General features: G+C 28.1%; 2 protein-coding genes and 1 non-coding gene across 3 annotated transcripts; 2 read left to right on the top strand and 1 right to left on the bottom strand.

Moving 5' to 3' along the window:
- The first annotated feature begins 718 nt into the window (after positions 1–718).
- LOC131636877 (transcription repressor OFP16-like) lies at positions 719–1,723 on the top strand. Its single transcript, XM_058907465.1, has one exon. The coding sequence runs from the start codon at positions 796–798 to the stop codon at positions 1,423–1,425; it is 630 nt and encodes a 209-aa protein (XP_058763448.1). The 5' UTR covers positions 719–795; the 3' UTR covers positions 1,426–1,723.
- A 7,889-nt stretch (positions 1,724–9,612) lies between these two features.
- On the top strand, positions 9,613–9,683 carry TRNAG-GCC (transfer RNA glycine (anticodon GCC)). The gene has a single exon. It is a non-coding gene; the product is annotated as a tRNA-Gly (tRNA).
- A 122-nt stretch (positions 9,684–9,805) lies between these two features.
- Positions 9,806–10,892, bottom strand: LOC131636868 (late embryogenesis abundant protein D-34-like). Its single transcript, XM_058907455.1, has 2 exons — positions 10,499–10,892; positions 9,806–10,393 (listed from the first exon to the last, which is right to left on the bottom strand). Exons 1-2 carry the CDS (start codon positions 10,817–10,819, stop codon positions 9,935–9,937), a joined length of 780 nt encoding a protein of 259 aa, XP_058763438.1. The 5' UTR covers positions 10,820–10,892; the 3' UTR covers positions 9,806–9,934.
- Positions 10,893–11,659: the final 767 nt, after the last annotated feature.

Consider the following 11,659-nt stretch of genomic DNA (forward strand, 5'->3'; position numbering starts at 1 on the left):
TATATATATATATATATATGTATATATATATGTATATATATATGTATATATGTATATATGTATATATATGTATATATGTATATATATGTATATATATATGTATATATATGTATATATGTATATATATGTATATATATATGTATATATGTATATATGTATATATATGTATATATGTATATATATGTATATATGTATATATATATATATATATATATATATATATATATATATATATATATATATATATAATCGAATTAAATAAAAAGGGATAGCACCAAATCCAACAATAATATGACAAACCTAAATATATCGTAGTAATTTATACAAAGTTTGTCTTAGACAAAAGTTGAAAGCTACCAGAAACTTGTTTGGGGATAAAAACTTTTTTTTTAAATAAGCAATTGAATATAAGAAATCGCACTAGGGGTGCAACCCTTACAACAAGAACACGCTAAGTCGATACATTACAAAGCAATGGTAATTTATACCAATCATAAAAATTGATCCTACGCGAGGATTCCCTACTACTAACCCATCTCCAAGAAAAAAATAAAATGTTTGATATCACCTCATCATGACAAAAAGAACCACTATCAAAAATAATAGTGTTTCGCATCTTCCAAGTACACCGTATTAAGGCTATCCATATAGTATTTAGGATAGCTTTAATGTTGTTGTTGGGGATAAAAACTACTACCACTCATACTGCCTATATAATATAACACGCACAACACATCCACTAAACCTACATGTTTTTTTCTCTCTCTCACTCACTCACTCACTCATTGTGCAAAAATGCCAAGTCTATTCTCAAAACAACTTCACCTCTGTTTCTTCAAGCTCAAATACCCTACAATTCTCTCCCAACCTCACTCACAACAAAGCACTACTCCATCACCATCACCACCTTACACTTTCCATTTCAACACAACCTTCACCCACCACCACCACCACCACGAAGAAGACTATTTCTCCGACGACACCACGGAGCTTCCACCACCCGACTTCGCCTCCGTCTTCGCATCCCAACGGTTCTTCTTCTCCTCCCCCGGCAGCTCCAACTCCATCACAGAATCAGAGTCTCCCCCCAACGACACTCCACCCTACAACTCGTTGATACCAAAAGGAGGTAGCGTGAAAAGGGTGCCAAAATACTCTGTAAACCCTTACGTTGATTTCCTCCGTTCTATGCAGGAAATGATTCAATCTCAAGAACAAGTGTTCGATGTTACTAATGATTGGGATTATCTTCATGAGCTTCTCTTATGTTACCTTGCTCTCAATCCTACACATGCTCATAAGTATATTGTTCAAGCTTTCACTCACCTCCTTGTCGACCTTTTATCTTCCTCCTCCTCCTCTTCATCCTTCTCCTCTTTGTCGCCACCTTCACCACCTTCTCGGAATCTCAATAACAGACTCTGAAACGGTAGTTTCTTAGGCAGTTTGAACTCTGTACCTCAAACTCTTTTAACTTTTAGTTCAATAATTTGTTATTAGTGTTTTTTTTTTTTAAATAAAATTTGTTGTGATAAATAAAAAATTGGTCGTTTGTTTGTTATTCAATTTTTTGGGTAATGAAATGGTCTTGGGTTTTGGCTGTGGGAACAAGATTTGTATTTTGATGACAAAAAAGATGGAAAAACCAATGGGGTGTGTAATGTGTATGTATGCGTTGGAAAAGGACGTTTTGGTGTTTCCATGTTGTTTTGTTTTATTATAAACTAGATTTCTTTTAATCAATTTTGTATTTATTTTAATATTATAATTGTAAATATTTTGTTAATTTAATAAAAATATAATGTTTTTCTTATTTATAGATAAAATGGTAATAACTACTATAAATTTACCCACACAATTGTATGAATATCATAGTCTAAACTCTAAACTATAAACTCTGATGATAATGTTTAATCTAATAATATTGATTTTTTTAGTTGAATTAAAATTTGTAGACAAAATATAGAAACCTCTCTAATTTATATAGTTTTAATTATTTTGTGTGTATTTTGTATTGTATAATTGAATTGAGGTAGTTTCTCTAGTTTTTATTTAAATAATAATTTTTTTATAAATTTATTTTGGCATTATTCTATTATATTTTTTGGACCAAAATAAGGTAATTGTCTTGATTTGTGTGACTTTTTTTAAGTTATAAGGTTATGTTTGACAAGCCATATTTTGAATTTATATAGTTTATAAGTTTGTAAGATAATAAAATATGTGTTTAGTAACAATCTTTTCATCACGAGTTAATAGTTTATTTTACTAGTTTATAGTTTATTTTTCAAACACTATTTTAAATAATGTTTTAGCTTATAGCTTATAATTTATCATTTTTTTCTTTCATTAATATTCTTATAAATTTTAATTAATATAAATGTGCATTTATTTATAAATTAAGAAATGTATTTTTATGCCCTTTTATATTTATTGGCTATTTAAACTGCTAATTTTACCAAACATTTTAATTAGTTTATGAGCAGTCATCTTAATTAGCTTATCAGCAATCATCAACTATCAACTATAAACTATAAGCTATTAGTTATTAGCCATAAATCTTAAGCTATAAGTTAGTTTATCACTCAACCATTAATTTTATCAAATAGAGACAAAGTAAGTACGTTATTTGTACGTATTATAAATATTTTATATAATTGAGAATGTGTAAATTGTGTTTTATATGCATTTTATATTTGTTATTAGAGATAAGTCTATGAAATTAGCAATAATATATATTGTTCTATTCTTAAATTTTTAATTAATTAGTAATGTTGATATTGTCAAATTTTAGATATTTATTATTGTAATTATTAAATTTTATAACAATTTTAAATTTTATAATTTTTTACCAAATAAAATTAAAATTTATTTTGGCATCTTTCGTTTATTTTTATATTGGACTATATTAAATTAATTGTATTCTAGGTATAATATTTTATGTTTGTCATTAGAGATAAACACTTTTAACTAGAGATAGTTTATGTGTTTTTCATAAATTTCTGATGATTAATAATGTTTATAGTGTATAAATTAAAATATTTATTATTCTATTTATTAAATTTTGTAAGATTTTTAAATATTTTTTATATAATTTTTGTTGTTTGTCAATTTTTTTATTTGTTTGAAATATCAGTTTATTATTGTGCTAAATATTTTTTATTTAATAAAATAGTGTTGTTATTATTTTTTTGATAATAATATAGACTCAATAAAAAAGAAAAAAAGTAAAGGATATATAGAGCACACTTTGAGTATAAGATGGGAAGCTTGAATGATATATATGATTTTTGGATTAGAAGTTGTATTGCAAATTTCTGGCCAGATTCAATATTAAAAATGACATTAAATTTTAATAGATATGACAAATATAGAATTACATAACATCAGTAATATATTATTAAGCGGCATAATATAATCAGGCATAGATTATAATTGTAGTGTAAATAGTGCTGTTTCTTTTCTTCTTTTTTTTTTACGGGAATTTCTTTTCAGTTATAGTACTAATTTCTGGGTTTTTTATTATTTATTTTTAATGAAAGAAAATAAAGGCATGCGGTAATTTCTTGGAATTTATTGTATGACGTTTTTGGCGGAGATCGTGGGTGACAAACAGAGTTCAGTTATTGTCCTTGTGTTTGTTGGTGTTGTATGTTTGTGGTCCTGTAGGTGTTGGAAGAGAGATTCTGCAAATAGCAAACAAACTTGCAAGCTTGGGTTTCTTCTATTGTGGTAGCAAGGTACCATGGTGGGGATTAAATAATGAATACAACTATACATAAAGGCATAAACAAACATGTACTAGTACTCAATAAGTTAATTAGCTCTAGGCTCAATAAAGTTAGCTATGGTTAAAGTAAAAAACTAAAAAAGTTACTAGCTCATTAAAGATTTCACTTCAATGTTAAGTTTTTTTATTTAAAGTTAAAATTTATGATTTTCGAATTTAAATGTGATTTTTATATTTAAATTTAATATTTAATTAATTTTGCATAAAGTTATTCTAATATAAATTATTTTATATTTAATTTATTTTTATGCAGAATTAATTTTACATATTTGAAAATTAATTTTTTTTCACTATAGAATCAAATATATGCGATTTTTTCCTTTATATTTTCAAAATGATTTTTGTAAGAAAGAAATCGAATATTAAAAGTTTTCGTAAATTCAATTTTTATATGATAAAAGACTGGTTTTGATATTCTATAACATAAATATATGTTATTGAAGACTAAAACATAGTTAAAATCACAACTTTTAAAAAAAAATGTGTCGTAAAAATATTTTTTCTATGAAAAACTATTTGAAATAATTTTAAATTTAAATGATTTTTTGAAATTTTGACATCCAAAAAAAGTTATAGCAAAATGATGAAATAACTAAAATAACATTTTAATAATAATTATTTAAATTAATATTTTATTTGATGCATTTTTATTTAAAAAATGGTTAAATATGTTTGACGTCCTTACAAATATTTCAAATTTTATTTTTAGTTCTTTTAAATTTTTCCTTCAAATAGTGATCCTCACAAAATTTTCTGTTAAAAAATTTCGTCTCTCGCATTAAAATGGGTAACAAATCCCTACGTGGATGTTCGTATGATATCATACCATTGCAAGCATGGACCTAACAAAGGAAAAGTTTTTTTTGAGATGTCCATCCTAGCAAAGTGATGAAATTTGCAACTTATTCATATGGGGTGAATACCTAGCAAAGGAAAGGAGGTTTGTGAATTTGTTGATGAGGAATGAAGTAAAGATAAGCGCAACTTGAAGGAGATGTAAGCTCGTGAAATGTTGAAGGAGTTGTATGGATCTTCAATGAAAAAGAACAATAAACTGCAGAGGAAGATGAAGTCTAAGACATTTTTTGGAAAATTTAAATCAATATGTCTTGTATTCTCGGTTATGCTCAACATGTACTTGATATTGAAGTGTAAATGTTGATTAATCTATATTGTTGAAATATTGTTTGGATGTTGATGTAATATTGTTAAATTGTTGGCCAAATGTTGTTCAAATGTAATGTAATATTCTGCAATTGTTTGTCAAATGTTGTTCAAATGTGTAATGTTGATCAATTTTACTTTAATGTTGTTCATATTTGTTGTTCAAAAGACCTGTAATTTGGTTCAAATTGACGGTAATTGTTGTTCAAAATGTAGTTTAATAATGTGTTCAAATGTTTTGTTTCAAAAGTCCTATAATATTGGCCAACACATATATAGTTTGGCCTTAATTCTATTGTGTTTTTAGATTATTAAAAGATATTCTTTTAAAAAGTAATTCAGAACTAAAAGTAAACAAAAAATAACTCAAAACTAAACAATAGAACTTTGAAAAAGAATCAAATATAAAATAAAAGAAACAGAATATAAAAGAAAAAAAAAAACTAGACGTAAATAAAATTATATAGTTTATATTCATATGTTTGAAAAACAAGATTCTATATCTTTTACCTTAGACTTATTTAGACTTATGAACATCATGTCTATTTTTATGAAAATCATTATGATCCAGTATAAATCATTATGTTACTCATACCTTAAGACCGGACAACAGGTTGAAGTAGTTATTGAATTATACGAATTTCGGGTTAACATGGATGGATATCATACAGGTTCTGTTTGGTAAGTCATGTTTTCGAGCTTATAGTTTATGTCTTATAAACTCATATGATAATTTAGACCCGTTTGGTAACGGTCTTTTCATCATGAGCTTATAGTTTATTTTACTAGCTTATAGCTTATTTTTCAGACGCTATTTCAAATAGCGTTTTAGCTTATGTCTTATAGCTTATCATTTTTTCTTCCTTTTTTATCCTTATTATTTTAATTAAAATTCATTTTTAACCCTTATAATTTATTTTAATTTAAAATAAAATAAATATATATTAAATATCTTTTATGTCATTTTACATTTATAAATTAATTGAACCGCTAATTTTACCAAACACTTCAATTAGCTTATAAACTACCAGTCTCAACCATCCGCTATAAGCTATAAGTCATCAGTCATCAACCATCAGTCATAAGCTATAAGCTATCAGCTAGCTTATCAGTCAACCGCTATTTTTACCAAACAGAACCACAATATAATAAAGCAAAATGAGATTTTTGACAATTTTGACAAGTGTCACAATTATAGAGAGCTTACTATTTTTATTATTTCTACATTAGAAAATCTTACAGTTGTTAATTTAATAATTCAATTTTTTTAAAAATTATTATATATTCACTTTAGTCTTAACATTATTATTTATAATTAATTATCAGTCTATTTAATTTATAGATTTTTTATAATAATTATGGACCATTTATTTTTCCCAAAATTGTTTCACACGTGAATCAACTCATTTTCACAATTCATCAGTTCCAATGCTACCAATATGATAGACTTTTACGGCTAAATCAATTCAGTTTTCCATTTCTAACAATTTCCATGTCTTTTGATATTTCCTTCCCACATTAATCAAAATATTCATTGATTCAAACAATATTTGATGGCTTTTGAATTTCCTCATACATTAAAATACAATTTTTTTGGATTCTAACATATTCCTATATAAACTTTAGAGAGAGCCCTAATCTCATTTCAGAGCCATTTCTATAATACAGATTGGTTTTTTTTAAGTTCATAAACTTTTAAAGTTTTTGAACAACAGAGATTAAAGCATGCTGAGAGTAGGTTGTCTCTTTATTTTCTCTGTTTCAGATCTGCCGAAGGGTTATGCTGTGGAATTCGTCACCTGTAACACTCTTTGTTTCTTTTTCTTTGCCATGATTTGATTTTGGTTACAATTTGAGTGGAAACTAGGAGATTAATTGTGTCTTCTTGGTTGACTAGAATTTGCAGTGGTGTCTTTGTTGTTGATCGGAGTTTGCGGTATCGGTGTTGTGGTGGTGAGGTGATTTAGCAATTGGATAAAATTGAAAAGGTTTTGGTTGGGCGTTTGGTTGGGCAATTGTTAGTAGATATTGATTTTGAATCATGTCTAAAATTTTTCAGATTTGAAAATGTTTGATTTTGTGTGTGTGAACCGTGAAGAAGCAGATGAGATGACGGTTCGATTAATGGTGGGTTCCATAACATTACAGGTTGGAATGTTCAGTTACTTTGAGGCTTGAAGATGAAGATGGTTCATTTTTTTTAATACATGTATTCCAATTAAAAAAAATAAAAACAAAATTTTATTTTATTTTTTAATACATGTATTCCATTAATACATGTATTCCATTAATGTATTCCATTAATGATATATTTAAATTTAGTATTAGAAATATGTACATTCAAATTTGAAATTGAGGATTGCTATGCTTACATCTAAAACCTACACCTAAGTCTTACACCACTTTTACCTCTTAGTTTGTATAAGAAAAAGAAAAAAAAATTATTAAATATTATAAAAATACAAAAACCGTATGTAACTACGGTGTCAGTGTCATTTTAAGTGTATGCATAATATTTCTCTTTGAAATTACACATAATTATATACCTATGCAAATTGTATTTATACTAAAAATTACTATAAATATTTATTTTAGACATGAGACAATTATGTATGAAAAACACAACTTTTTTATGAAAAACACAAATTTGTCATTCTTTTTATTCAATTTATTTTATTATATATTTAATAAAAGATCTATTTTATACATTTTTTACGGGTCGATACTACTTAAAATAGACATGCCCTAGGGACCGATACTACTTAATTTTTTATTATTTAATTTATTTTTTCTACTAAAATAGATAATACATATGCCGAGACTACTTAATTTTTATATCTAATTTTATTGAATTAACACAATTTCCCTTTAAAAATTAATAAAATAATTCTATACTATACAATAAATTCATATTTGGATCACAAGCACAAATTGACATATTTTTATTTATTTATTTATTTTTTTCGCTATTTGCACCGGTGTCGACCCACCATACGTGGGCCACTAATCCGGCTCGTGCGGAGAGGCATGCGCACTGGCCAAGCAAGATCGTGCGGAGAGGCATACTAAATTATTTATTATTTTTAATAATATATTTTTTATCTATATTTTTAATCATTACTTTAACATACTTATTTACTATTTATAATAACGTTGTGCGACCCGCTGTCCTCCAAATAGATTTGATGTTTTTCTATCTTTTGATTCCTTCTTCTGCAAGCTTTTTCAGTATCAATACATATTTATTAAACTATTTTATGTAATTTAAAGATTTATACTATAGTTTTAATTATTATTTAATTGATAATACTTATATTCAATTTTATGGGAGACATTTAAAACATTAATTAGTTAATTCAATTATATAAACGGGAATAAGTTACAAATATTTTTATAAATAAGATAAAGTTTACTGTTGATACAATTATAAATTATAGATATTTTTATAAACGGGAAAAATCAATTGATGATACAATTATTTTTATAAACGGGAATAAGTTGCAAATATATTTATAAACGGAAAAAGTCAACTATTGATACAATTATTTAACGAGTTAATTTTTTTTTAAAATTTATACAAATTATTAATAAAAAATTAGAAATGCCCAAATTATTTTATAATTTATAAAAAAAAATTAGTTAAGTAAACTTTTTTATATATATTATTATTAATAACAATAACATTTTATTTATACTTTTAAAATGAGATTTTTTACTTAAAAAATATTTAACCCGTGCCTCGCACGGGTCTAACTACTAGTTTTGAGTTATAGATTAATCTAATATTTTGAACAAGATATATCTAAGTTATTTCTTAATGGGTTGATTCAATAATTTATTATTTTAATAAACTCATTCTCTTCAACAACAGAAATCTTTAACCAAAGAGACTGCTACATGAGAGCTCCCAACAGATTTGAGATTTCCATTATACAAAATCCCCATCCCAAAAAGAGCTAACAAGCTTAGTTGGAAGCTTGTCCCCAGCAATAAATTATCAAAGTTTTCTTTTGACCAATGCATTGTAAAGAAATAAAAAAGAATGAATTCCATAGTTTTATCACTCTAACTATTCAAAAGTTTCTGTTTTCTACCACTTGAAAAATGTTACAGTGAGTGTATAAATGAGAGATACCTCAATAATATGATTATGAAGTGTCATTGGGTGGCAGGTTCTTGTCCACCCCTATGCATACCTAAGTATTCGTCGGATTACATGAATATTAATAGGAATTCTACCCATTTTTTATAGTTTTTTATTTCAAGATCCATCATTTATTTTTCTCTCTTACCTACCAAATCAAGGCTAGAATTGCTTTGGACTCTCATGTTCCCATCAGAAAATCCTTTCCCCATGGATCTATTTTCTCTAAACTCCCTTTTCAACTTAACATCTCAATTTCATATTTCAAAATTGTCTAGAATCAAAGCTATATTTTTTTGTTTTTGTTTGAGAAACATTTCGGCTACAATCCAATTTCCAGTAGTTACCAACCCATAGAAGAATTTTCTTTATTAAATATTGAGACTTTGAATTAGCTATTCATTCATCATATAAAACCTGTTTCTAAATATGTGAAATTTTAAACAACAGCACCAGTGGTCTAGTTCGATTCATCATAAAACGTCTTTCGAAATACGTGAAATTTTAAACAGCAGCACCAGTGGTCTAGTGGTAGAATAGTACCCTGCCACGGTACAGACCCGGGTTCGATTCCCGGCTGGTGCATAGTTTTTGTGAAAAAAATTCTTTCAATTTTATGAACCGCTCACATCAAAAACTTGGAGGAGATTATTACTATAATTCTTTTTTTTTTTTTTGTTAATTAACCAGCAACTAAACTAACTATATTAGTAATCTTTCATGGAAATTAACATAAGTGAAAACCATACATCACGAAATAACTAAAACAAAAGAAAAACAAACTAGATAGTAATATACGCACCATCATCTCACAACACTAGAACCATTCACCATGATCACATTACATTGGTCACACTTTCATTGAGCCTAGCAGCCGCAGCAACAGAAGCAGCCACACCACCAGGAGTAGCACTAGCATCAGAACTATTTCTCATCTCCGCATCTGCCACCCCAGCAGCATCTTGCCTTGTCGCCGCCTTGTCTGCGGGCAACTTTGCCGAAGCTCCTGTCAGAACATCGCTCAGCTTAATCTTCTCCTCTTCACGAGGACAATCAGCATTAAAAGCAGCTGCAGATTGAGCCATTGAAGCTAACCCTCCCGGTGTTATAACATTACTTCCCGTAGCCCTTGCCTCAGCTGCCTGTATTGCGGCAGCGTCACTTTGTTCCACTGGCTTGTGGCCTACTGTATATGATGTCGCCTCCAGTGCTTCCCCTATGGTTAAGGCAGTTTCCCGAACCGGACTGGTTGGGCCACATTGAACCGGAGTCGGTTCAGCAAATTGTCCAACAACCTCAAAATAAAAACATATTTTAGCAGAAGAATACGAGGTTAAAAATTTGTAATCTTAAAACAGAAAAGTTTGTAAAAGGAATTAACAGAGTTACTGGTTAAGAACCTGTCCACCGACTGATTCGGTTACTATGCGTCTTCCTGGGAGTTGAGTTTCCGTGACGGTGACGCCACGGTCGCCGGTGACATCTGTGACATCTTGATGGCCGACGATTCCTGCCTGCTCATTCTTAGTAGCTGCTGCTTGCATGACGGATGCTACTCCGCCGGGCTGGGTCTGGCCCAAGACACGAGTCTCGGCGCTCTGCATCATGGCGGCGTCTTCCGGTGCAACGGGCTTCTGTGCGAGGTCACCGGAAACGGGTAAAACGTCGCCGTATTTGATTGGTTCTTGATTGGGATGACGCTTAGGTTGTTCCTGGCTCATTTTGATTTGATTTGATTAGAGCAATAGTTTCAGAGATTTCGATAGTGATTTGAAGTTTGATGCATTTAGTTTTAGCTTTGAAAAGGTGTATTAATAGTTTGGAATGGAGGTGGAAAGGAGAGTTCTTGACAAAACATGTGTACAATAAGAGTTATGGTAAGGAGGCGTGGCATGTTTATTTGGAACCCACGTAACATTCGTTTGCAAAATTTGTTAGTATTTTAGTTTAATTAAAACAATTAACATTTATTTTTCATATGGCGGTGATAGTGGCAAGGCAAATAGTATTCATGTTTTTTAGGAGTAGTATATTTTTACATCAACACAATATTCCCTCCTCCTCTCATAATAAATCATCCATTTAGAATAAAATAAATAATGTTTCAAAATAAATGGTACATTTCAATTTTTAATATATTTTTTTCATTTTTATTTTTAATTAATAAAAATTTTATGGAGAAAAAAAATCATCTTTATATTTTTAAGATAAAATTAAATATAAATTGCATTTGATTTACATTCTTTCTCATCTTTTCTATAACTCACAATCAATCAAATTTGTTTTTACATTTTTCTAAACATCATTAAATTCAAAGTTAAATGATTATATTTATATTTTTCTAAAGAGGACATAATAAGGAGTTATAGTAAAAATATTATTTTATCTCTTAATTTTATAATTTTTTTTAATATATTTGAAATTACTCATTATGAAATGGAGAGAGAAGTATCATTATGAAATGGAGAGAGTAGTATCTAAAATTTGTTGGGTCAATCTATCACCCAATTATTTAATATTCATGTTATATATTTTGTAGTTACGAAAAGTATCATTGTAAT

The sequence above is a fragment of the Vicia villosa genome, unplaced genomic scaffold (genome assembly GCF_029867415.1).
Source record: "Vicia villosa cultivar HV-30 ecotype Madison, WI unplaced genomic scaffold, Vvil1.0 ctg.001848F_1_1, whole genome shotgun sequence".
NCBI classification, from domain to species: domain Eukaryota; kingdom Viridiplantae; phylum Streptophyta; class Magnoliopsida; order Fabales; family Fabaceae; genus Vicia; species Vicia villosa.

What these genes read in the sequence shown, in the direction of transcription:
- LOC131636868 (XM_058907455.1), bottom strand. Translation starts at nt 10,819, where the DNA reads ATGAGCCAGGAACAACCTAAGCGTCATCCCAATCAAGAACCAATCAAA. An exon ending in CCGAATCAGTCGGTGGACAG is followed by an intron (nt 10,394 to 10,498) that starts GTTCTTAACCAG and finishes TTTTATTTTGAG; the next exon opens with GTTGTTGGACAATTTGCTGA.
- LOC131636877 (XM_058907465.1), top strand. Translation starts at nt 796, where the DNA reads ATGCCAAGTCTATTCTCAAAACAACTTCACCTCTGTTTCTTCAAGCTC.